Below are 21776 nucleotides of genomic sequence, written 5' to 3'. Positions count from 1 at the left end.
GACTAATCAATGTAGAAAGTTGGACAATAAGCAGCCATCAGGAGGCAATCAGCAAAACCTAATGTATCTGCTCTCTGTTTTTCAGATCGAAATGCTAGAACACAAATACGGCGGCCACCTGGTGTCCCGCAGGGCAGCCTGTACCATCCAGACCGCGTTCCGGCAGTACCAGCTCAGCAAGAACTTTGAGAAGATCCGCAACTCGCTGCTGGAGAGCCGCATGCCGCGCCGCATCTCCCTGAGGAAAGTCCGCGTGCAGAACTCGGAGAGCTTCTCCGCGGAAAAGGCCCTGGTGGAGGGGTACAACTTCGTGGGCATCCCACTGGTGAGGTCCCCGTCCCTGCCAGCCACTATCAGTGGGGCACTAACTGAGCTGGAGGACTCCTTCACTGAACAAGTTCAGTCCCTGGCGAAATCCATCGATGATGCCCTCAGTACCTGGAGCCTCAAGACCATGTGCTCCCTGCAAGATGGGGGCTCCTACCAGATCAGGGAGACCTTCAGTGCTAGCTCCATGCAGCCAAACCAAGACTTAGAGGCTGAGCTACAGGATCAGGAGAAGGAGGAAGGTCTCCTGCCAGATACTCTACCCAAGAGCAGCAGCACTCTCATGATGGCTTTTCGAGATGTCACAGTTCAGATCGACAACAAGAACATCTCTGTCTCATCATCTACCTCGGTGTCCATGGCAAACTGTCTCAGCAGCAACGACCAGGCTGGGCTCTCTCCAGCTACCAAGGCTGAAGAAAGCCCGGGAGAAGGAGGGGGAGAAGCCAGTGAACTACTGTCTGCCCCAGAGAGCTTACCTGAGAACAGCCTCACTTCCACCGAGGTGGATGTCAGTACCAATGGCACAGGGGACAGCAGTGCTGAGCCGGATCAGATGGCGGTGCAGAAGCTCCAGTTTGATGCAAGCAATGAGGCAGGACAAAGCAAAGGCTTGGAGTCTGAGAATGCAGACAACTCAGAGCAGCTGAGCAGCAGCAGCACCTCCACCTCAGCCAAGTCAGCCTCTGAGGTGTCCTCAAAAGAAGCCCTGCAGGCCATGATCCTCAGTCTGCCGAGGTACCACTGCGAGAACCCAGCCAGCTGCAAGTCGCCCACACTTTCCACAGACACCATGAGGAAACGCCTTTACCGCATTGGACTGAACCTCTTTAATATGTAAGTGACTCTTCCCCTATTTCCCATCCAGTGTTATGCTTCACAGGAACAGATGATGGAAGGCTCTTGGTCTAGATCCATCTCCAGGGAAGTTCATTGATATTCAAGGGCATGGCCATCTGGGTATGCAGTGCACAACACAGGTTGGCTTCCCAGAAGCTCTTTCCCTAAATTCTCCCAAGTACTGTTCTTCTCTTCTGCCTAAGAGAGGAACAAGCCCCTGAGTAGTGCCCATGCTCTCACAATTCACTGAACCTTCAGCTCCAGCTGCTGTCCATTTGGCATCCACCAGCTGAGCCTGGGATCGCTCTGCTCCACTCTGTTGCAAAGGAACAAACATAGCTAGGACTGTAAACCCAGCCCTGGTTACTTAACATGGGGCAATTCCAAGGAAAGAGAGAGGGAGACAGAGGTAGAGCTGAGCTTAGCTGGCCCAGTATGAGTCATAATGATAAAATTGTATCTCTGGCTGTCATTTTCCTTCAGATACTTGGGTAGATTTTCACCTGACAGACCAGGTTTAGTCACCTGTCTCTCACATATATGAGTTTAATATCCTATGAGAAGGCTGTAGGTGTGAAAGCAAAAGCAGAGCAGAGGTCACCGTCAGAAGAGGTTAACTCACAGGGTCACACGTGGATAGGCAGAAAGGAGCTGAGCTCCCTGAAGATTAAGATTTGCTCATTGCCTTTTGATGAGACTTTTCTCATCTAAGCAAGCCACGAGAAGTGCTGGGTTTTTCTTTATCATCACACTCTCATATCTCTGTCTTTGTTTCCATTTGAGTCCCCTAATAATGAAGATGTAATGTACCCATACTACAAGAACGTTTCTCCACACATTAGCGTGGGCATTTTAGTCAAAGCAAGGACTGATCATTATGCAGTCCCAGGCAAAAGTTTTTCACAGACAAAGGGGCAATGCACAGGATTTATATATGTGTACCATGGAGGACTCTGGGAGGCAGGGATTCGGAAGAGAGGTTTTTAGGGTGGGTCTCAGAGCACACCCAGAAGTGAAGTGATGTTAGATCAGGCAGATTTGGGACTCTTACAGAACTGAGAGGGACATATTTCCAGTTCTGAGTACAGGTTGGAGGACAAGAGTGAGGAAAATAACTTGTTAGCTCTGGGGAATGATGTCTTTCTTCAATCTCTGAGCAGTATCTATGGGACATGTGGCTCCCCTTGTGGCTTCTTATCCAAGGGGCTGGGAGGGCCATGAAGCTTTCTGCAGTTATTTGGTTGTGGCTTTCCCTGTCTATTTCCAGGAAGAAGCCAGTTTACTCTTGTGGGGTTTGGGATGTGGGCACTGATCCATAGGCCATGGAGCTGAGGCTGTGTGTGTGTGCACACATACTTTTTCCTGGCTTTCCCTGGAGCAGGAGCTGAAAGCCTGCAGTTTCTAGTGGGAACTGCCACAGTCTCTCTGGCCTTGCCTGCATTTTTGGAAGGCAGTGCTCTGGCTTGGAGCAGGCCCCTGGAAACACATTGATGCAGTGGCACTTTCCCCATCCCTGCTGCACCGTGAGGGGGTGAAATCCCTGGAATGGTGAGTGCTTCATTATGCAGCACTGCTGTGATAGCTCAGTGTGTGGGCAGCTGGCTGCGTGGGCAGAGGGAAAGACAGCAGGACTGAGGAATCCCGCAGCATTTGCTGGCTCTGCCTAACACCCCTGCAGCACCAAAAATGAATAGCAGGCACCAGGCTCAGGAGAGAGAGGAGTAGAGTTGTCTGCTGCACCTCTGGGTAAAAGCTTCGTGCTGCGCTACGTGGGATACATCTGCAGGTGTTCAGTGGCAGAGATGCTGTATTGCTATCAGGATTTTGTGCAGAACAAATTGAATCCTGGGAAAAACTGATGAAAGGCTGCTGTTAGTGAAAGAATTTTTGAGTTATAGTCCAGGCAGTGCAGGAGGACTGTCACAGCTGGACTGTTTTATGCTGCATCCTTTGATGGCATTGTGTGTACCATCTCTACTGAAACCTGCACATCCATGCTAGTGTGTGCATTTTTTCTGGCCATATTAAACTCTCAGCCCCTGGAGAGTGGATCCAAAGTCAGTCCAGTGACTTTGGAGTCACACAGGTCTAACTGAGTTCATCCTTGTGTTGTGAACACCATACTGTCCCTTGCCAAATACCACAGTGTGCAGGTGGATCTGCATTTTATGAGTCTCTGGTGCTTAGTTTGACTTGTGTCCCAACCATATCACCTTTGCACTTAGCAGGGAACTTTACCTGTACTCTTTAGCAGTGAACCAGTAGGTCTGTATGATAATAAAGAAGGCATATTGCTGCTTTTCCCTGAAGAAGGCCTGGGGTTTTCAGTATCAGATCTTGCACCTCCCCTATTTATAAATTTCATGGGCTGATTGTTCTTGCAGCCCCATCCCCAGCAATGCCACACTGCCCTGGATATTTTCTTTTGACATTACAGCGTAAGCAGAACTATTTCAAGCCCATCTACTTTCTACATGTCCGTGAGGCCCCTGTAAGGAGCAGGCCATTCTGCTGAATGCAGCTCCCCTTATAGCTAGACATATGTTGCTCACCCACATACTTCACCACCTGACAATGTCACAGTCTGTGCCTGTGCATATCACGCATTCACGTGCTCTGAAATCTCATCCCATTCTTTCCTCACCCCAGGAAACTGCCTGAGCAAACTCACTCCTTGAGCCTTGACAAAGAACCCTGAATGTGAGTTAGTGATGGAAGCATGACATCACTTAATGAAGTCACCCTCTTACCTCTCCCCACTCACCAGCTCAGAGAACCAAAGAAATGTGGCAATGTGGCAATCCTCCTGCCATTGCAGTCATTCATCTGTGCCCAGTGCACCATGACAGAGACCCTTCAGTGGGGCAGACTGAAATATGGGAGGAAAACTTCCTGCACAATACACACGTACTGTTTGTTCTTGTCTGCAAGACCAGGCACCACAGAGGCTCACAGCCACTCCCCCACACACAGAGGCTTATAAACCAGGACAGAAAGATGGGGACAGATGTTTTATCAGGGCCCCTGGCAATAGAACCAGGGGTAATGCTGTTAAACTGAGGGAGGGCTGGTTTAGATTACATGTAAGGAAGAAGATTTTTACAATGAAGGTGGTGAAACACTGGCACAGGTTGCCCAGAGAGGTGGTGGATGCCTCATCCCTGGAGATAAACAGTATCAGGTAGGAGGGTTCTCTGAGCAACTTCATCTAGTTGAAAATGACCCCACTCACTGCAGGAGGGTTGGAGTAGATGGCCTTTAAAGGTCTCTCCCAACCCAAACCACTCTGCTTCATAAGAGCTGTGTGTGCAGGCACAGACACTGGCACATTAAGAAGCAGAAAATCACTCCCACAGCCAGGCAATCAGGCCCACTCAGCACCAGACCTGTTCTCAGAGAGATGCTCACAGCCCCAGAGGGAGAAAAGCCCTCTGTCTGGGAGCTGCACACTGCTCCCTCCCTTCTCCTGACAAAGCATGCTCTGGGTGCCTTCTCTCACACACAAAGATTTCTGCCTGAGGGCGTGAATCAATAGAGAAGGGAAGAAAATCACAGCTAAGGGCTGGGGGGAGTAGAGGAGAGATAAACAAATCTGAGTATGGGATTTCTGTTCAGGCAGCCAACATCAAGCTCAGGTGAGGAAGGTAAAAACAGTATCACTCAACAATGAATGTTGAAAATCTATGAAAAACAAAATTATTTGTTTAACGGAAAACATGCCCACTTTTGGTTATCTCCTTGGAGCCTTGAGCCTTATTTGCCCATAGACCATGGCAGGAATGTCTCCTAAGTTTCTTCATAGAGGGAAGGGCCTCTGACTGTGGAGCACATGGATGGCAGAAGAGTCACTTATGAGGCATGGTACAATGCAGTAGGATCTGTTGTGGCAGTGGGATGCCACTTGTGATTACCAGGTGACAGCAGGTGCTGCAAGTGACACAGCAGGTCCTATGACATCTTTTTGTCCTCAGCAGCAGCTAGGGGGGCACACAGCAAGTCACTTTTCCTCACCCCAACCAGTCCCATTCCTGACACACCATGAACACATATGAGCCCAGGCACATACCAAGGGCTGCACTGATGCAAGCCATGGGGTGAGCCAGAGGCAGCAATGCCTCCAAGAGCTCATGCAAACTCACCATGTCTCTGTCCTTCCCTTCCAGAAACCCAGACAAAGGGATCCAGTTCCTGATCTCGCGAGGCTTCATCCCAGACACCCCCATTGGGGTGGCACACTTCCTGCTGCAGCGCAAGGGCCTCAGCCGCCAGATGATTGGGGAATTCCTGGGCAACAGCAAGAAGCAGTTCAACAGGGATGTTCTGGAGTAAGTGTGGAAATCTCTTCCCCTCCTCCCTCCACTCTAAAGGAGTTGCCAGCCCACTCTGCCCCTTGCTGCGCCAGCAAGCACTCCATGCCCCTTTGTCCCCACTCTTCAGGAACTCCACCATTGCCAGTCCCTATCTGGTGTCCCTAAACACATTTCCCAGCTATGTGTGTCACCCTTCATATCATCAATTCTTTCATTTCAGTCCTTCCTCAGCAGGCCTGTGGTCACCTAGCAGGAGCTCAGCACTGTCAGGTGGTAGAACAACTGATGCTGACAGGTTTGGGGGCTGGGAAACTCTTTGGCTGAGGTCTCATCCCATCCATATAAAGTACCTCTGATGCCTTCTGGGAAGTACTGAGAGAGGCAGAGGAGGAAAAATATCTGCTTCTTGCTGTGAGACCAGCAGGAAGAATGCTGGCTACATACTCAGTTCTCCTTCTATCCAAGTTGGAAATTGGTGGCCCTTTGAGTTGGTCCAACTGCATTATGAGGATAATTACAAGGAACTGTTTTTGGTGATGAGGAGGCCTGCATATAAAAACATGCTACTAAGGGCTTGTCATTGCCACAGCAGCCACGGAGCACTGAGGAACATCCCCACTCCAAAATCTCCAACAAGCTGAGCTGCCCCATTTCAGAACCAAATCTGAGGTTCCCTTCCTGCTTCTGTTCAGTGGCTGCCTTTGCTGGATTGTTTCCTTCAATTCTCTCACCGTGACCCTCTCCTGGTCAAAAGCCATGCTTCTCTCAGCCTGCACATCTCTCCTCTTTCAAGTCTAGTTCATTCAGAGACCCATTTCAAGGCATGACCAGCACTCAGCTGTGTCTTTTTTTTATTATGCAGAAGCACAACTCTTAGTGAGAGCTGCCCTTCCTTTAGGCAAGAAGTCCTTTGCACTGGGTCCTTTATTACATTCTCCCATTCTCCAAAATGTTCTCTATTTCCCTTGAATTTTGCAGTGGTTTCTCTTGAATCAAACCATAAAAAAACACCAACTCGCATCCACGTACCACTTCTACTCCAGAGAAAAACTGGAGGATGCTGAAGTTCAAGAGCCAAATCTAGGCCTAAATTTTAAAATTAATTGCAGCTGCAATTGCTACTTATTTCTGCAGGTACCCGCCTGACCTTTGGGCCATCTCCTTTTTTAATATACTGTAGGAGTATTGATTTGTCCAGAAACAATACACATGTGCTGTCCAGTCTCTTCACATTGAGAACTACAATTAAAAGTAATTGCCTCTTTTTCTCCAGTAAGCATTGTGTGGGCTGCTTCCCCTCACAGATAATCTGCTCAGGTCCAAACCTAGCCTCTGCACACACAGGGGAATATTGCAACAACAGGCTGACACTTCCTTGTAATTGTAAATTTGGCATCATGTTCCTCTGCCTCACATGGGACCACAAACTCAATGTCAGCAGCTCCTGGGAGCAGTGAACAGTGCCTATTGCAAAGCCTGGTGTCAGCCTCCCAGCCTCAGTGCCCAGGAGCTGCTGCACTGGGGTTGCCTGTCCTGTTTCTCCATGAGGCCTGGGGGCCATTGGAGCAGGTGGCCCTACTCCATCATGCTCATTACTCAAAGTTTCCACTGCCCCTCTCATGGTAACACTCCAAATATTCAGTGAAGGAATGACCTTGCCCATCCTATTAACATCTGTAGAAAACAAGGCTCAAAAATGGGGACTGAGATACTGAGGCTCTGTGTGCATGGATTGTACTTGAGCAGGTATCAAACAACTGGGTCTGAGTTCAGGGTTCAAGCCTGTGTCTGATCTTGCCAGGCAACAGATGATATGCTTGCACTGACAATCTGCGCTGCCATCCCCTCTTCACAATAAATGTCTGATTTGTCTTCCATAAAGGCAAAGATAAAAGTAGACTTAAAATACATGTGGAATATTCTAAAACAGGAAGGGAAAAACATGCACATTCAGCTGGTTGTAGCTGTGCCATTTGAAGGTGCTTTCTTCCTGTGCCAGTTCTGAGCTTGGGGGTATGCTTGAGCGTAGTTGGTGGGTTTTGCAAGCAAATTTTTCATCAGCTGCTCATGAGAGCTGGATGGGCAATGGCTGCACACCCAGCAGTGTGCCATGCATGGAAATAAGGCATTGAAAGGAGAAATCATGGCCCAGAATTATAATCCTGGATATTTTTCCTGTCCGTGCTGCCGGAAGAAGAGGGCTGGCAGTGTAGTGTAGTGTGCTGGCATTTCCAGTGCACTGTGTCTCAAGGGCTGGTCACAACTTACAAGCTGTTTATAGGGGAGCAAGAGACAGATCAAAGACCTTTTGGCATTTTGGAACTGTCTAAGGCCTTGTCTGGTTCTCATTCCCCATCCAACTCCCATCAAACTAGCTCAGGAACACTGACACAGGTTGGGAGAACAGACTCTGCAAGGGCTGTCTTGCTGTCCCCACATTCACCCACACTCAGTAAAGGTACATGGTATTCCCTGGAGAGCATGCAGCACACAGGAGAGCTCATACAGCAGCTCTTGCACTGTTTGCCCAATGCCACAGTCATTTTTGTGGCCCAAATGGGCAGGAGAAGAACAGGCACTTAGTCCTGCTGAGGTCAAATGGCCAGGCAGGGTGGCCATGAGCAGGCAGTAGTGCTTGGACAGGCTGTGATCACCTGCAGTGAGGAAGCTTGTATGCAGGCAGAGATGTCTGTGCTCTTTCACATCCCAAACCTGACCCTGGAGCCTCCTCTACCTCCCAAAAGCAAGTTCAATTATTGATGCTACTTGGTGTGTTAGTTTAGCTTTTGCTTGATGTGAAAACTTATGTTGCAATTGTGTATTGTGAGCAATGTTTCTATTGCATCCAGGTTGAATTAACTCAGCTGCATGAATAAATAATAGCACAGCTTTTAAAACATCTGCAAAAGTGCCAGCCTCCCTTGTGCATTCTGAGGCAGGGCAGAGCTGCCCAGGTTATAAACTCCAGACTCAGCTGTGATGTCCAGACTTAGGTCTGGACTCTGCAGAGTTCTCTTGGCTTCTGCAGATTTGGAAGCTGTGCTGGCTGACAGAGAAGCCTGTTCCTGCTGTCAAACAGCAGAGCTCAGGAGTGCAGAGTGGTGTTTGGCACTGTGAAGATGATCCCACTTTACTGCCACCAGTGAACGTAAAAGTCCAGAGAAGTGCTATGCTGGTTGCAAAGCCTTTTATGTAAAAGGGCAGGGGTTTAGGTGAGGTAAGCATTTTATGAGGATTGAGCACTTTGGTGTGCTATTTTGCCTTCCCACACCTTCACGCCCAGCACCTAAATGCCCTGAAATTATAATCTCCCTTCCATCTTCATGCTCTTATCTCTCAACCTTAAACTGATTTTCTTGGAACTCAAAAAAGGTTTTTGGATAATTCACAAGTAGTTCTACATGCTAGCCAGAGGAACAACAGAGAGAGCAGGAGATTTTCAGCAGTTTCTGACTATAATTGACACACATGCATTGATAACACTGAACCACTCAGGTCTGTCTCTTTAGGAAGATGCAGTATGTAATTTTCTTGTATAGAAAAGACTTCAGTCTTTAAGACTAGGATTTATCTCACTTGTTGTTGGCCACCACCAAGTTTAGTGTCTTCTAGAAATTTATGAATTCCTTTTGTCCATGGAGAGACACAGAGCCCTCAAGAGTGTTGTTTTTCTCAGTGTGCTGGTTTAGTCTGGATGTGCAGCTTTTAGGCATTTTGTGTTGCAGGGCATAAATCCCACTTGTAACCTATTTTAAGCATCTCACAAAATAACCACTCACTGTGATCAGCATCCAGAAGAATCTGAGAAGATCCAGTAAGATCCAAGAATCTCCTACAGGCTGTCCTGCAGCCAGTGAGAGGGAGTCATTGAAGACCTGCCCCAGGGTTTCAGTGTTTACCAGTCCAGGGAATACATCTGGGGAGAGGTAGCCTGGCCCATTAAAGGACCCATGTGGTACTGAGCAGTTTTAATCAAATCTATTTGTCAAGTACTGCAGAAAAATAATTCTGTTGCTTTGAAAAAGTCAGGCCCAAGGCATTAACACATAGTTTTAACATAAGACACGTCATCATTCTTGCATCCTTTCTTCATTTTGTGTTTATTTGTTGCTTTTGTTCTCCTTTCTTCATACTTTCCTTCACTTTAGTCCATTCTTTCCCTCCACCTGTTCCTGACTCAGGAATTACTTCCATTCATAGTTCATTCATGAACAAGATAATGTGAGTGATTTCATGAATGGAGTCAGCTGTGCTGGTACTGGATGGTTTCTGTTCAGCTTATGGGATTTGGAAGTGCAGATGTGGCTGTCCTGGTGCACTTGTTGTCAGAGGAGGAATGGGCAGAGATTCCAGCAGAGGAGACATTGTGCTGAGTTGGGGTCTGGCTGGTGATAAGAGTGGAAGTTGCTGTTGGAGACATTCTGCCTGGGGTTGAGGAGGTCTCCTGTCTGTCAAGCGTGTGTTGTCTTCTCTCTCTGTCATGGAAAGTCAGGGAGAGAAAAGCTGCTCCCAGAACATGCAGAGCTGGGAGCCCAGCAAAGGGACTGCCTCTCAGAGAAGAATGAGGTTCCTCTTGGACAGACAGATGGACTTGCCAGGTTAGCCCAAACTAGCCTTCTTTCCCCTTTTTACTGAGGATGCTACAGAAGGTCAGTAGGGCACTTTCATCACAGGAGGATTTGAGCAGGAGCAATAGACAAGGATGTGATGGAAACAGGACACAGGGAAGATCGTGTTAGACAGTTCTGACCTCCAGCTGCAAGCAGGGCTGTGGCACACACCAAATGTAAGAACAGCCCTCCCATGCCAGGCCTGGGCAGGTTGAATGTGCAGCTTGAACCTGCCTAGTCCCCAGGGAAACTCAGGAAGGAGTAGATTCCCAAGTAGCCATGTGAGCTACCAATAACCATGGGAGGGAGAGCAGGCATGACAGCCCAGGACAAAACCAGGCAATACAGCAATCCTGTAGCATTCTCCAGAAAGGGAAGTCTAGTGTGGGCATGGTCTCCACTGTAGAGACTGTCCTTCCCAAGAGAGTGGGTAAGGCAGGATTGGGACACACATCTGTAGCCACTGGTGCATGGAATCAGGGAGTCCTGCTGACTTTTCTTTCTGTTCTGCCTGCACATGCAGGGCAATCTCCTTCCAGGAAGCTGAGCTCTTCTACAATGCACCCAAATCCTGATTCACCTTCAGAAAACTGTATAATTAGGGAGGCTGAGAAAAGGGATGGTTTTTATTAAATATCTTTGTGCCTTGTGAGTTTAAACTTTCCACCTGGCTGCCTCCCCCCTTGCTCCCTCCCTGAGTGGAGGCTGCAGGTTCATTACAGATGCTTTTAGCTGCATCCCAGCCCCTGCTGCACTGTCACCTGAGCGGAAAAGCTGGAAAATAGGTCATTACACTTGGGTGAGCAGTTCCCAGCCCCACATGGTACAGCTGCTTCCTGTCTTTACTGAACCCTTTTGCCACAGGCTCTTTTGCCATGCTTAGCCCTGTGCTAAAACCTCACAGCTCTTCTGCCATTATGTCCACCCACTTTTAGGGGGATCTTTCCCCTGTAGCCTAGGAGGCTACAACAGAGACAACATCTAAGCATAATAATCCATCTAGGAGCCCACTCTTTGGTCCTGGAACCTGGTGTGGAATTCTCTGCTTGTTGTTGTGAGGTGCCTCAGGGCAGATCAAAGTCCTCACATACACAGGTGGCCCAAGGGTCCTCAACCCCCACCCCCTTGTTCATGAGGCAGGGAGTCAGTGCTTTTCCTGCTCACTTCAACATGATCCAAATATCCAAAATCATATCCTTGCAGACAGTGGGCTAAATGAATCTCTGGATGCACTGTGAATTCAATTTTTGTGGCTTGTTGCAAGTTCCTGGGCAGGAAGGAGTTGAAAGATGAGATTTTATAAGGTGATTACCGTGTCCCTGTATCATCATCTCTCAAGCCTCTTGGCTGTCCTGGAACAGGCATCTCACAGGTGTCCAGCTGTTTGTGGGAAATGAACTCATCACTGGTTTTGGCATGTGCACATAAGTTTTTGGCTGATTCCTTGGATGCAGAGAGCCACCCACTCTCATATCCTTTGTCAGTTCCCATGGTCTCTAGCTTGGAAAGAAAAGATCTCCTTGCTCTGGTTTCATGAAGAAAAGTTGTGCTGCACTTCAGGGGATGTCTGACACAGTTACAGAGAGCATTTGGAAAGATAATGTGAGTCTGTGCAGGAATCTGAAGTCAGGGAAGGCTGCAAAACTTCCAGCTGTCTAGAAGAGGAGGAGGAACATGGCAGACCCATAGCACAAGGAAGAGGAGGAGGAACATGGCAGATCATAACACAAGCCTGCTTGGCTCTTTGAATGGACTTTGCTGTGTCAAATTTGCACACAAAAGTAACAGACAAGTCTGACCCATCTTTTTTTCTGCCTGTCTAACAGCAGAAATGGCAGCTTGGTACCTGATGGCTCCTCTAGGAGCTGTTCTTCAGACCTTTGGCACAGGATTTGTCAGATAAATCAAATCCTAGCACAGGCTGACTTTGCTTGAATCAAACATTCTTCCTAACCTGTCCTTTCTGCCTGGTCAACTTTTCTCAGTAAGCAGGACAGGGGACACTGTTCTTTGGGCTGAGAGACAAATGGAAGAGACTCCCAGGAGTTAGAATTTACAAAGGAAACCTGCATCAGTCAGTCTGTGAGAGAAACCCTCCTAGGAGAATCTGAGCATAACTCAAGTAGCAATGCCTGTTTGAGTTTGAAAAGAGCTGTGAACAGCTGCCTTGTCCTACTTGTCCTAATGAAGGCTCCATACTTTCTGTATTAAGGGCATTGATTGTATTACTCAAGATTTGTACACAATGTGGAGGATGTTTTAGGGCAGCCTGTGTGGAGGGGGAAAGACTGATGAAAGAGGGAAGGAGTAAGCAAAAGGTAGATGATTTAAAGCTGGTGGATTGGGGCTACTAAGGTGACTTTAGTGGGTGTCCCTGGGGCATGCAAGCACTCAGTGTTCACATGTCTGGAAGCAGACAATAGCAGCAAAATCACCGGGGTCAGTGCTGAGAAACACTTGCACACTGGAAAGGATTAAAAAATAATAACAAAAGCTCAAGTGCAGAGGTGGTTGCAGCTGTGAACACAATAACAACTAACAAGAGGAAAACTGTTTTTACTATCAACGATAAATTCCAAGAAGCAGAATGCCTTGATGTTAACCCAAGGGACTGAGTAGAAGTATGAGAAAAATAAAAATAAAAAAGGAAAGATGCAGTGAAGGAAGTTTTTCTTATTGCCAAGTGTTCCTGCAGTCCACCTCTTGGAGAGATAAAAAAATATTTCATAGAAGATTTCCTATGAGAGCAGTCCCTTTGATTCTCTTCCCTTGCTCCCTATTTGTTTCTGAATTTCGATTATATGGACTTTGTGCAGAGAAAAAGCCCTCACTTCCTAGCTGAGGTTGTAACAACTCCAACCTCAGGAGATACAAAGCACTTTTATGTTCAGTCAGAGCTGTTGGTAAGTTATTCTGCAGGTGTCACCCCAGCTAAATGATGATAACTCCTGAATCAATAAGGCAATGGAGGAATGCAGAGACATTTCTGAGTTCAGATCTCTGTCCCTTACCCATTTGAGGAATTGTGCAACAGACTTTTATTCTAGCAAGGCTGCATGTGGCACTCAACAGCTTAGATCACAAACCACTTTCCAACAACCCACAGCAAATTGCAGCACTTAGAAACGACCAACAGAAACACCCCCAGTTCATCTCAGAAAGGAAGAAACTGGTAACAGCATATCCCTTTATTAGTAGAGGTTTTTTTGGCCAAATTTCCAGATAATCCTAGGAAACAGAAGGATCCAGAAGAGAGCTAATCCCCTCCCCCTCTTTTTTCCCCTATACCACTCCTCATAAAGTCCCAGACAACCTGTCTTGGGGAAAATTTCCTCCTTAATAACCTTAAATGTGGGATCAGTTTATCCTTTACCACATGACATATCCTTTACCCCAAACACAATGCAAAAAATTAAATAAAGGGGTTAAGGGGCTCATAGAAGCAGCCTCCAAGGTAAAAAGCAGCAGAAAATATGAAGTTCTTGAATTTTTAATGCACTTCTAATGTCAAAGTGGTCCCATTAGCAAATTAGTGATTTGTATTTAATGAAGGTTTAAAGAAAATGGGATTTTGGCACCTGTGATTTTCTTCATCTGTCAGATAGAATTTCAGTTTTTAAATTTTTTTTTTGGGTAAGAATAATGACAAGCAGGTAGATAAATTGTACATACCAAAGTCAGTGGCAAATAGAGTAATTCAATGTCTGTCTTTGTTAGAATAACTAGTTTTCTAGAGAGGGGACATGCAGAACATAAATTTAGACTTCAGCAAAGCTTTGGACATGAGAAATTTTTTGTTGAGAGTGGAAGGGAGAGAAATTAGCAGAGGAATAATAAACAGGGGAGCAAATTGGCTGATACAGACATTAGTGCCTACATACTCTGCTGAAATGGGAAGTTGGGCCTGAGGGACATTATGAACAGGGGTTTCTTTTGATTAATGCTGCAGTAATGACCTGAGCACAAAAGGTAGGAATATGCTAACAGAATGTGCTGAAGCCACATGAGAAAGGTGTTGTCATTACAAGTGACTGATATATCATGCAGTAAGAATAAGAACAAGTAGATTATTTGACTAATACAGAGAGCAAGTACCGTAAGTGGTAGGTTTTGGAGACTAAAAGCAGGGCCTTTATAGGATGAGAATGCTTTAGTGGGAAATAAGAGAGGTGTCATGCACTTCTTGGGGTACCTAAATTGGCCCTGAATTTCCAGTGGGCAGTGAATCACACCAAAATGAAAAGTGCCACCAGATGAGCAGGTAATGTTGCATGTTATTTCTGTACAACAGCTTCCATTTCCTATTTCCTCTGAGCTGATTCTGGTCTTATTGATATTGATACAGGTGTCTAAATATCTATGTCAATATAGATGTCTATATATCTATATAGATACAGGTAAGTATCAATACATATATATGTACACATACTTTCTCTGTATATGCCCATGTGAATGTATATACTGTCTATGGTGTGACCTCAGAACCTCTGCTGGTCAGAGTGACCCCAAGATGCATTAGAAAATCTCTTTTCCCAGCCCAGCAGTTGAAGAAGGACTCTTCTGGTCTTGTTCTCAATGTTGTTTCTTGTTTCTTATCTATAAATTTCTTTCTCTGGCCGGCCAAGGTCCATTTAGCAGGTCAGACAGAGGCACTCTGGGCATCCTCAGGGCTGTGTTATCTTTTTATACTAAAAACTACGTGTACATTATTTACCATAACTTCCCAATACCTATCACCTATGTTAGACAGTGAGCTTCGACTCTAAACCAATCCAAAAGTGCCAGCACCACCCAGAACATGGAGGCTAGGAAGAAGAAGGAAAAAGGACAAGGCATGCCCAAATTTCTCCATCTTGGGACCCCGAGCCCCCATTCTAAAAACCTCAAAAATCTATTTTTTCACCCCATGACAAACTAACTATTATTCTACTTAAACTCTCTTGTCTTGTAATTCTTTATATATAGAGAATATAAAGGTGATAATTTTTTCCATGGGTTAAGATCAAAGGCACAGGGGTCCTGGGCTCTGTGCCAAGGTCTCTGAGCTCCCGGGCAGAGGCTCAAGTCCTCCAGGGCAGCCAGAGGAATTTCCTGGGTTTTGACAGTGTGATAGAAATATATGATGGTGTATACACACACACACACACACATACACACATATATATATGTATATATAAATATATAGTAAAGCACAAGAATTGCTCACCAGCTGTAGAATGCAGGAATCCCTTCAGTGAAATCACTGCCTGTGGTAAGCAGGATCCAGGACGCCATAGCGATGTCTCAGGGCCGCTCCCATGGGATTTCCCTTGGGGACTGGGCCTCAGTGCCACAGTGGAGGAGCCTGCCTGGTGTCATCCACAGGAGGCTGTTCTGATGAAGGCTGTGTCCCCCTCTCACAGCTGTGTGGTGGACGAGATGGATTTCTCAGGCATGGAGCTGGACGAAGCCCTGCGGAAATTCCAGGCCCACATCCGCGTGCAGGGGGAGGCGCAGAAGGTGGAGCGGCTCATCGAGGCCTTCAGGTAAGAGCAGGAGCCCTGCAGCCCCACTGCTGCAACCAGGGGAAGCAGGGAACACAGCACAAGGCAAAAAAACAGCAGTCATGGAGAGAATGTCCACAGAGTTCCCTTCCAGAGAGGGGGATCATGGAGGGGCTCCTGAAGGATGGAGTCCTCTGTGCTGCGTCACAGCTGTGGCCTTGTCAGAGCCTCAGTGGCATGAAGGGTACCGGGGGCCAGAGGGAGGCCAGTCCTGACATGGCTTCCAGCAAGGGATTCCCTGTTCATTGGGAACAGGGAAGAGAAGCAGAGGGGCTTGCAGGGCTGCTCTGTTCTCCTTTGGTGCATCCAGAGGAGTGCTGAGCAAGGCAGGCTGGAGCACACACCACTTGTGTACTGACACACTCTGAGCAGTCCACTCCAGCCTCACTTGCCTTTTTGCTTCCTGAGGACAAGAAGGCTGAGGTTTCAGTGGCCTACTTCAGCCATTGGTGGGGAAATTTGCCTTCAGAGAGCAGTGGGTTCCTTCTCTTATGTGTGAGGGGTGAGGTGAAAGGAATGGGATCTGCTTTTGGTAAAGGCATTGCCAAGCTGGAGCAGAGGGCTCCCATGTTCCATGCTGAGTGTGTGCATCCCTCCTGCTGCAGCCAGAGGTACTGCATGTGCAACCCAGATGTGGTCCAGCAGTTCCACAACCCGGACACCATCTTCATCTTGGCCTTTGCAATCATCCTCCTCAACACAGACATGTACAGCCCCAACATCAAGCCTGACAGGAAGATGATGCTGGAGGACTTCATTCGCAATCTGAGAGGTGAGGGTTCTGCCTTGATGTTTCTTTTTTACCCTCTTGCTTTTCTGAATTCTGCCTAGATGAAGGCAGGAAAAACCTAGTGGAGCTGCCTTTCTTCAGGTCTTCTGCTGCTTGCTTGTGAGCCAGACATGGAAGGCCCTTTGAGATGCCTTCTAAGGTGCTGGGGAAGGGAAATTCTAATTAACTTTGTTTTCTGCAGAAAGCTGTCCAGCCTTCTCAGAAACCAACCATTTTCCTTTGAGAGATGGCTTCATCTTTTAAGATATCTCATTGCTTGGAAACACTCCATTGTATTACACTTTCCTATTGTTCAGCTCCATCCTTCTTAGACCCTGCTGGGTTGTGCTAAACAAGTCCTACTTGCTGCTTTGAATATATGAACACATTTTCCTTTTATTCAGGCTAAATCTTCCCCTTCTTAATTGCCTGCAATTACTTATAGTAACTGTAGGCGTGACAGAGTTCATGCATACATTATTTCTTTGCAATTTCTGATACATCAGTTCCCCAAATCAATTTTCCTCAATTTTGAAGGTCAGTCTTTTCCATCTTGGTAATATATTGTTAAAAGCACTTTTTCAGATGTGGTCACAACATACAGAGCTACTGCTTTTTTCTTATTTTCAGATCTACTAACTCAGCTCAGTATTGTTTGGCCTTTTTGACATCATGTCTAGACAAATTATTGTCTAATTTCCCAGCCATATTCGTTCCTAGGTCATCCTAGGTCAGCCATTTTCCAAGTTTCTCTTACTGCACATCTGCAATTCATATGAAGCTCCCTCAAAGTTTTTCCAGCATAAATTCCTGTCTTTTCTAAAGATTTTGCATTTTTCTGGGTTCCTTTGACTTGTTTCTTTGTCCTGATTGCTGTTCAGAAAGTGTCATCTGAGCCTCCCACACCTTCCACAATTTGTCAGCTGGTTCAGACTGGTATAATGTGACACTGAGGCCCTCTTCCAAGTGAATTCCACAGATACTGAATGGGTCTGCCTGCCATCACCCCCTTTAGTACTACAATTGATAGCACTAAAAAAAGAGGGTTTTTTTTTTTAATGTTAACTTACACTTAGAGTTGCCTTAAAAACTGTCAGTTCACAACACAATGAATTAAATCAGCATGAGGGTCACTCATCTCCAGTGTGCAACACACCCCAACTCATTAGAGCAAGTGAATGTCACCCCTTCACAGCCAGGCAGAGACACTTCAATCCAGACTCACCTCCAGGCCAGTGCCCAGGCCAGCAGCTTCAGCAGCCTGTGCTGGAATTGCTGTTTGGGATACATTTGCAAGGATGTAGGTAAGGGAGCAGGACATCTCAATGTCTTTCCATTTCTCAGCAGGTCCTCAGCTGCATCACTCAGGATAGTACAGCTCAGACCAGGGAGCTGCAGGGAATGCAGAGAAAATCAATATTAAATGACTGGAGGAATTCAGTTTGGAGGAAGGACTGGAAACTTGGTTTTCAGTGTTTGGCTCGGGGAGGGGTGAGAAAAAAACTTTTCTGCCAGGCTCTGAAGGGTCAGACAGCAAAATCTGGAGAATTATCTAAGGAGATGTAAAAGAGGAAAGAGGCAGGGTCAAGGCAGAGATACCACAAACAGAATAGCAGGAAAGCATTATTCCTAGGAGACAACACAGAAGGAAAATGGTGGAGGTCACCAAGCAGACAAGGAGAGATGATGCTTGCATTGGCAGGAAGAGCTGCTGAATCCCATCATAGGCCTTCTCCACATCTAGCACTTCTGATGATACAAAATCAATGCAGGGGTTACTGCTGAGTGGCCCAAGATAAATGAATGTGAAATTGTGGCTATAAAACCTTAGGGAACACATGGAAAGGAGCCACCATGCAGAGCAATGGAATAATGAAATCAACTGCATTGGCCTTAGAGATGTCAGTCTCTCCTGCTGGTGCATTAGATGCCTTAGAGAAACAAAGGAGACAGCCTAAAGTGAGGTATTGCTATTCCTCTTCACTTCCCAGCACTGCACAGTGCAGAGCCAGCAGTGACCTGCCAGGTACCCCTGGCTCTTCCCTTTTCTTTTCTCTCTGGCTGGCCTGCCCAACATTTTCTCTGCTTGGCAGGGGTGGACGACGGTGCTGACATCCCTCGGGAGCTGGTGGTGGGGATCTATGAGAGGATCCAGCAGAAAGAGCTAAAATCTAATGAGGACCATGTCACTTATGTCACCAAAGTGGAGAAGTCCATAGTTGGAATGAAAACGGTGAGAACCCAGAACCTTCTGTCCCCACCTCTCTCCCTGCCCTCTTTTCTGTGTTTTTCCTCTATGCCTTTCTTCTCTTATGTAATACTTGCCTTGCTTGTCTCTACAAATGTTCTCCTTTTTTTCCAAACTCTTTATTTCCTGCTATCTCATTCTTTCCCAATTTTGAGGGATCTGCTTGGCCAGAGTTTACAGTATCTAGTGCTGTAATTGTTTGCCCATGAATTTCACTGCAGGTCCTGGCTGGCTCAACTGATAGCTCTGCAGTGTTTCAAACTTTCAGGCCTTTTAAGGGGGTAGGAAGTAAAAGGCAAAGTGATAGAAAACAATTTTATCTGTCTGTCTCTAATGAGTTCCCTAAAAATTGCTGGGGTTAAGAGATCCCCAAAGTACAGACATCTTCTTTGGCAGTAACCAATCTGTAGTGCAAAAACTTACATACTCTTTATCCTAAATAAAGCAGAATGATTTCTCAAAGCCCAGGAAACCTGCAGATGTCCAGTGGGGTGAGAGAGGATGAGCAGTGACCCAAGGATTGGAAGCCAGAGATAGGATGTATGAGTGAGAAGGTTGCATTTAGTCTGCCGTCTGATTTACCCGGATCACAAAGGCTTTCTCTGTTACTGCACCAGCAGGAAAATTGATGGCAAGGAGCGGTGGAGGGGAGGTGATTTGTCTGGGCAGACTGGGTGGAATTGTGTCACTGGGCAGGGTTGTGCAGCCTGAGGGTGGGGGAGACCCCCAGTGGCCCCTCCTTGAGCCCCTGCCTGCCCCTGTGTGCTCCCTGCAGGTCCTGTCGGTGCCCCACCGCCGGCTGGTGTGCTGCAGCCGCCTCTTCGAGGTGACCGACGTCAACAAAGTGCAGAAGCAGGCAGCTCACCAAAGGGAAGTCTTCCTCTTCAATGACCTGCTGGTGGTGAGTGTGCCTTGGCAGTCAGGCACTGCAGTAATAAAACCTGCCCTGGTTTCTGTAAGGAAGTCTGAAAGCAGCCCACAACATCCATTTTCCCTCTGTTCCAAGGACAGCTCCCAGTTCATCAACATTGTGAGCTCTGGACCCTTCACCATTAAAAACCTACTAAATCTAGAACTTCAGTAAAAAAAAACAAACTGTCACATCATCCCACAGCCATCCAAGCAATGTTATTGCTCTCTCTCATGCCTTTGCCAGCAGGGAGGTTCATTTCATGAAAGGGAGGTCCATTTTTTTGTCTATTTCTGCTACAGTACACAGAGCCCTTCGTGCCCTTTAAATCTTTCCTGCCTGACACTTTAAAATCATTGCCTTCTAACATAGAAAAGGCTGTAGCAGACTAGATAGTACTTCTCAGACCCCCAGATGTGCAGAGTATTTTTGAAAGTGTCCTGCCCAAGCAATGGAATTTTGCAGGTACAGGAGAGCAGAGTACACTGAGACTGGAAGGAGGCCAAACAAAATGGAAGCTTGCTGAATTTAATGGTGAAGTAAAACTGTGGTGGCAGCAGATGCAAGGCTAAATCCAAACCCTTTTGTAGAAGGAGGGGATAAGAGTTTTACCCAGCTATTCTCTGCAGCCATTTGCACAGTTCTGAACCTGGGGAGAGGGTCTGCTCCCTGCTATCCCTGTACTCCATGGGATAAACCAGATCCATAAGAACGGTAGGTACAAGGTCCTAAGTGCTGAGGTATAAGGGCAGCACAGCATTCTCATATGCTCTTGTTCCCAGCTCTAAGGTATTTATGACAGGCTTCCTTTTGCCTTTTGATCTGTTCCTTGGTGAACAGAATTACCCTTCCAAAGTCAAAATGTGGCGATCAAGCACCTCTGGGAGAGAGCTGAGTGGGCCCAGGGCAATGCCTGCAGGATTCCAGAAGTTTTGTTACAAGTGCAGCATTCCAGGCAGCTCTCCTGCAAAGACCCAGTCATTCAGCAAACACTACTCCCATATACACTTACCAGAGCTTTTTTGCCTTGAGCAGTTTGCATAGTTCCTGCCTCACTGTTCCCCAGCACCAATGATGCTTCTCTCCCTCCAACAGATCCTCAAGCTCTGCCCGAAGAAGAAAAGCTCCTCAACATACACATTCTGCAAGTCAGTCGGCCTGCTAGGGATGCAGTTCCATCTCTTTGAGAATGAGTGTAAGTCCACTGCTCCTGGGTTTCCTGGAGGGGTTTGGCAGGGAAAAGGAGAAGGAGGGAAGGGGCTGTGTGAGTTTGCATTAGGAGAGAGATTCTGTCAGTTAAAAGTGGAGGAGAGAAAACTGAGGCTTATGCCAAGGAGATCACTCTTTGGGTACACTGTGATGAGAAGGAGCTCCTGGTACCTCTCCTAGGTCTGAGCATCTGCAGAAGGGCCTCATTGAAGGATCTGGTTCGTTATGGTGGCAGGAACAACACCAGTGGTGAAGACTGGGGAAACAATTCCCATATCCATCCCACTGAGCTCCCAGAAGCCAGCTGTTGGTGCAGAATCTTGATGCCAGAACTGCCAGCTTGAGCCCCTCTCCCCTCATGCCCAAAGTCACAACCCCCACTGCTGCCGTTGATGCTGGCAGAGGCAGAGGTGCTGCTGCCACCTCCCTGCACTGTGCCATGCTGTGCTGAGAGCTTCCCAAGGCAGAGGCAGAGCCCTTGGAACAGTACCCACCAAAGCATGGCAGGAGGCCAGCCCTAGTCAGCCTGACCTTGATGGTCTGGGAATGGAGCCATGATGTGTCATGACTGGGGCTGGTTGTGCCGTGCAGGAGTTCCAGAAACAGGCAGGCTTCCTGCTGGCACAGGCACAGGGGCAGCACAGCACTCCCAGGCAAGCAGGGCTGATGCCCCTGGGATCAGGGGCACAATCCCCTGGGATCACAGTGCTCTCCATTTTTGGAAAACATGCTGCAAGGAAGGCAAAATGTAGCAGCACTGTGGCTATACTAAGGTTTTTCTATCCCTCCTCTACTCTACTGGCAGCATGAGTCACTCTCCCAACACCCTTCTCTGCAGCAGGCAGAGGCTCCCACATCCCTGTGAACTAAAGGGCCATTCATAGCTGAGCATCCCCAGGAGGCACCATCAGAGCTGGAATCAGCTTTCAGGGGTGGCATGACCATCCTGGGAGGGCCCAAATCTTCTGGCAAAGGTGCCCTGTTGTGTATCCCCCACAGAGACAGTACAG

At 47.3% G+C, this 21776-nt stretch overlaps 1 protein-coding gene across 1 annotated transcript in view; it reads left to right on the top strand.

Moving 5' to 3' along the window:
• The window catches only part of IQSEC3 (IQ motif and Sec7 domain ArfGEF 3), a 97928-nt gene that overhangs the window by 65557 nt on the left and 10595 nt on the right, over positions 1 to 21776 (top strand). The window contains 7 exon segments of the mRNA XM_030960919.1: positions 86 to 1164; positions 5331 to 5492; positions 15490 to 15612; positions 16236 to 16402; positions 18493 to 18632; positions 19423 to 19548; positions 20653 to 20752. Of these exon segments, the coding sequence (XP_030816779.1) occupies positions 86 to 1164; positions 5331 to 5492; positions 15490 to 15612; positions 16236 to 16402; positions 18493 to 18632; positions 19423 to 19548; positions 20653 to 20752 (1897 nt within the window).

Source organism: Camarhynchus parvulus, chromosome 1A (genome assembly GCF_901933205.1).
Source record: "Camarhynchus parvulus chromosome 1A, STF_HiC, whole genome shotgun sequence".
Taxonomy (NCBI): domain Eukaryota; kingdom Metazoa; phylum Chordata; class Aves; order Passeriformes; family Thraupidae; genus Camarhynchus; species Camarhynchus parvulus.
The sequence above is the reverse complement of the archived record's forward strand: the minus strand, read 5'-3'. Positions and strand labels throughout refer to the sequence as shown.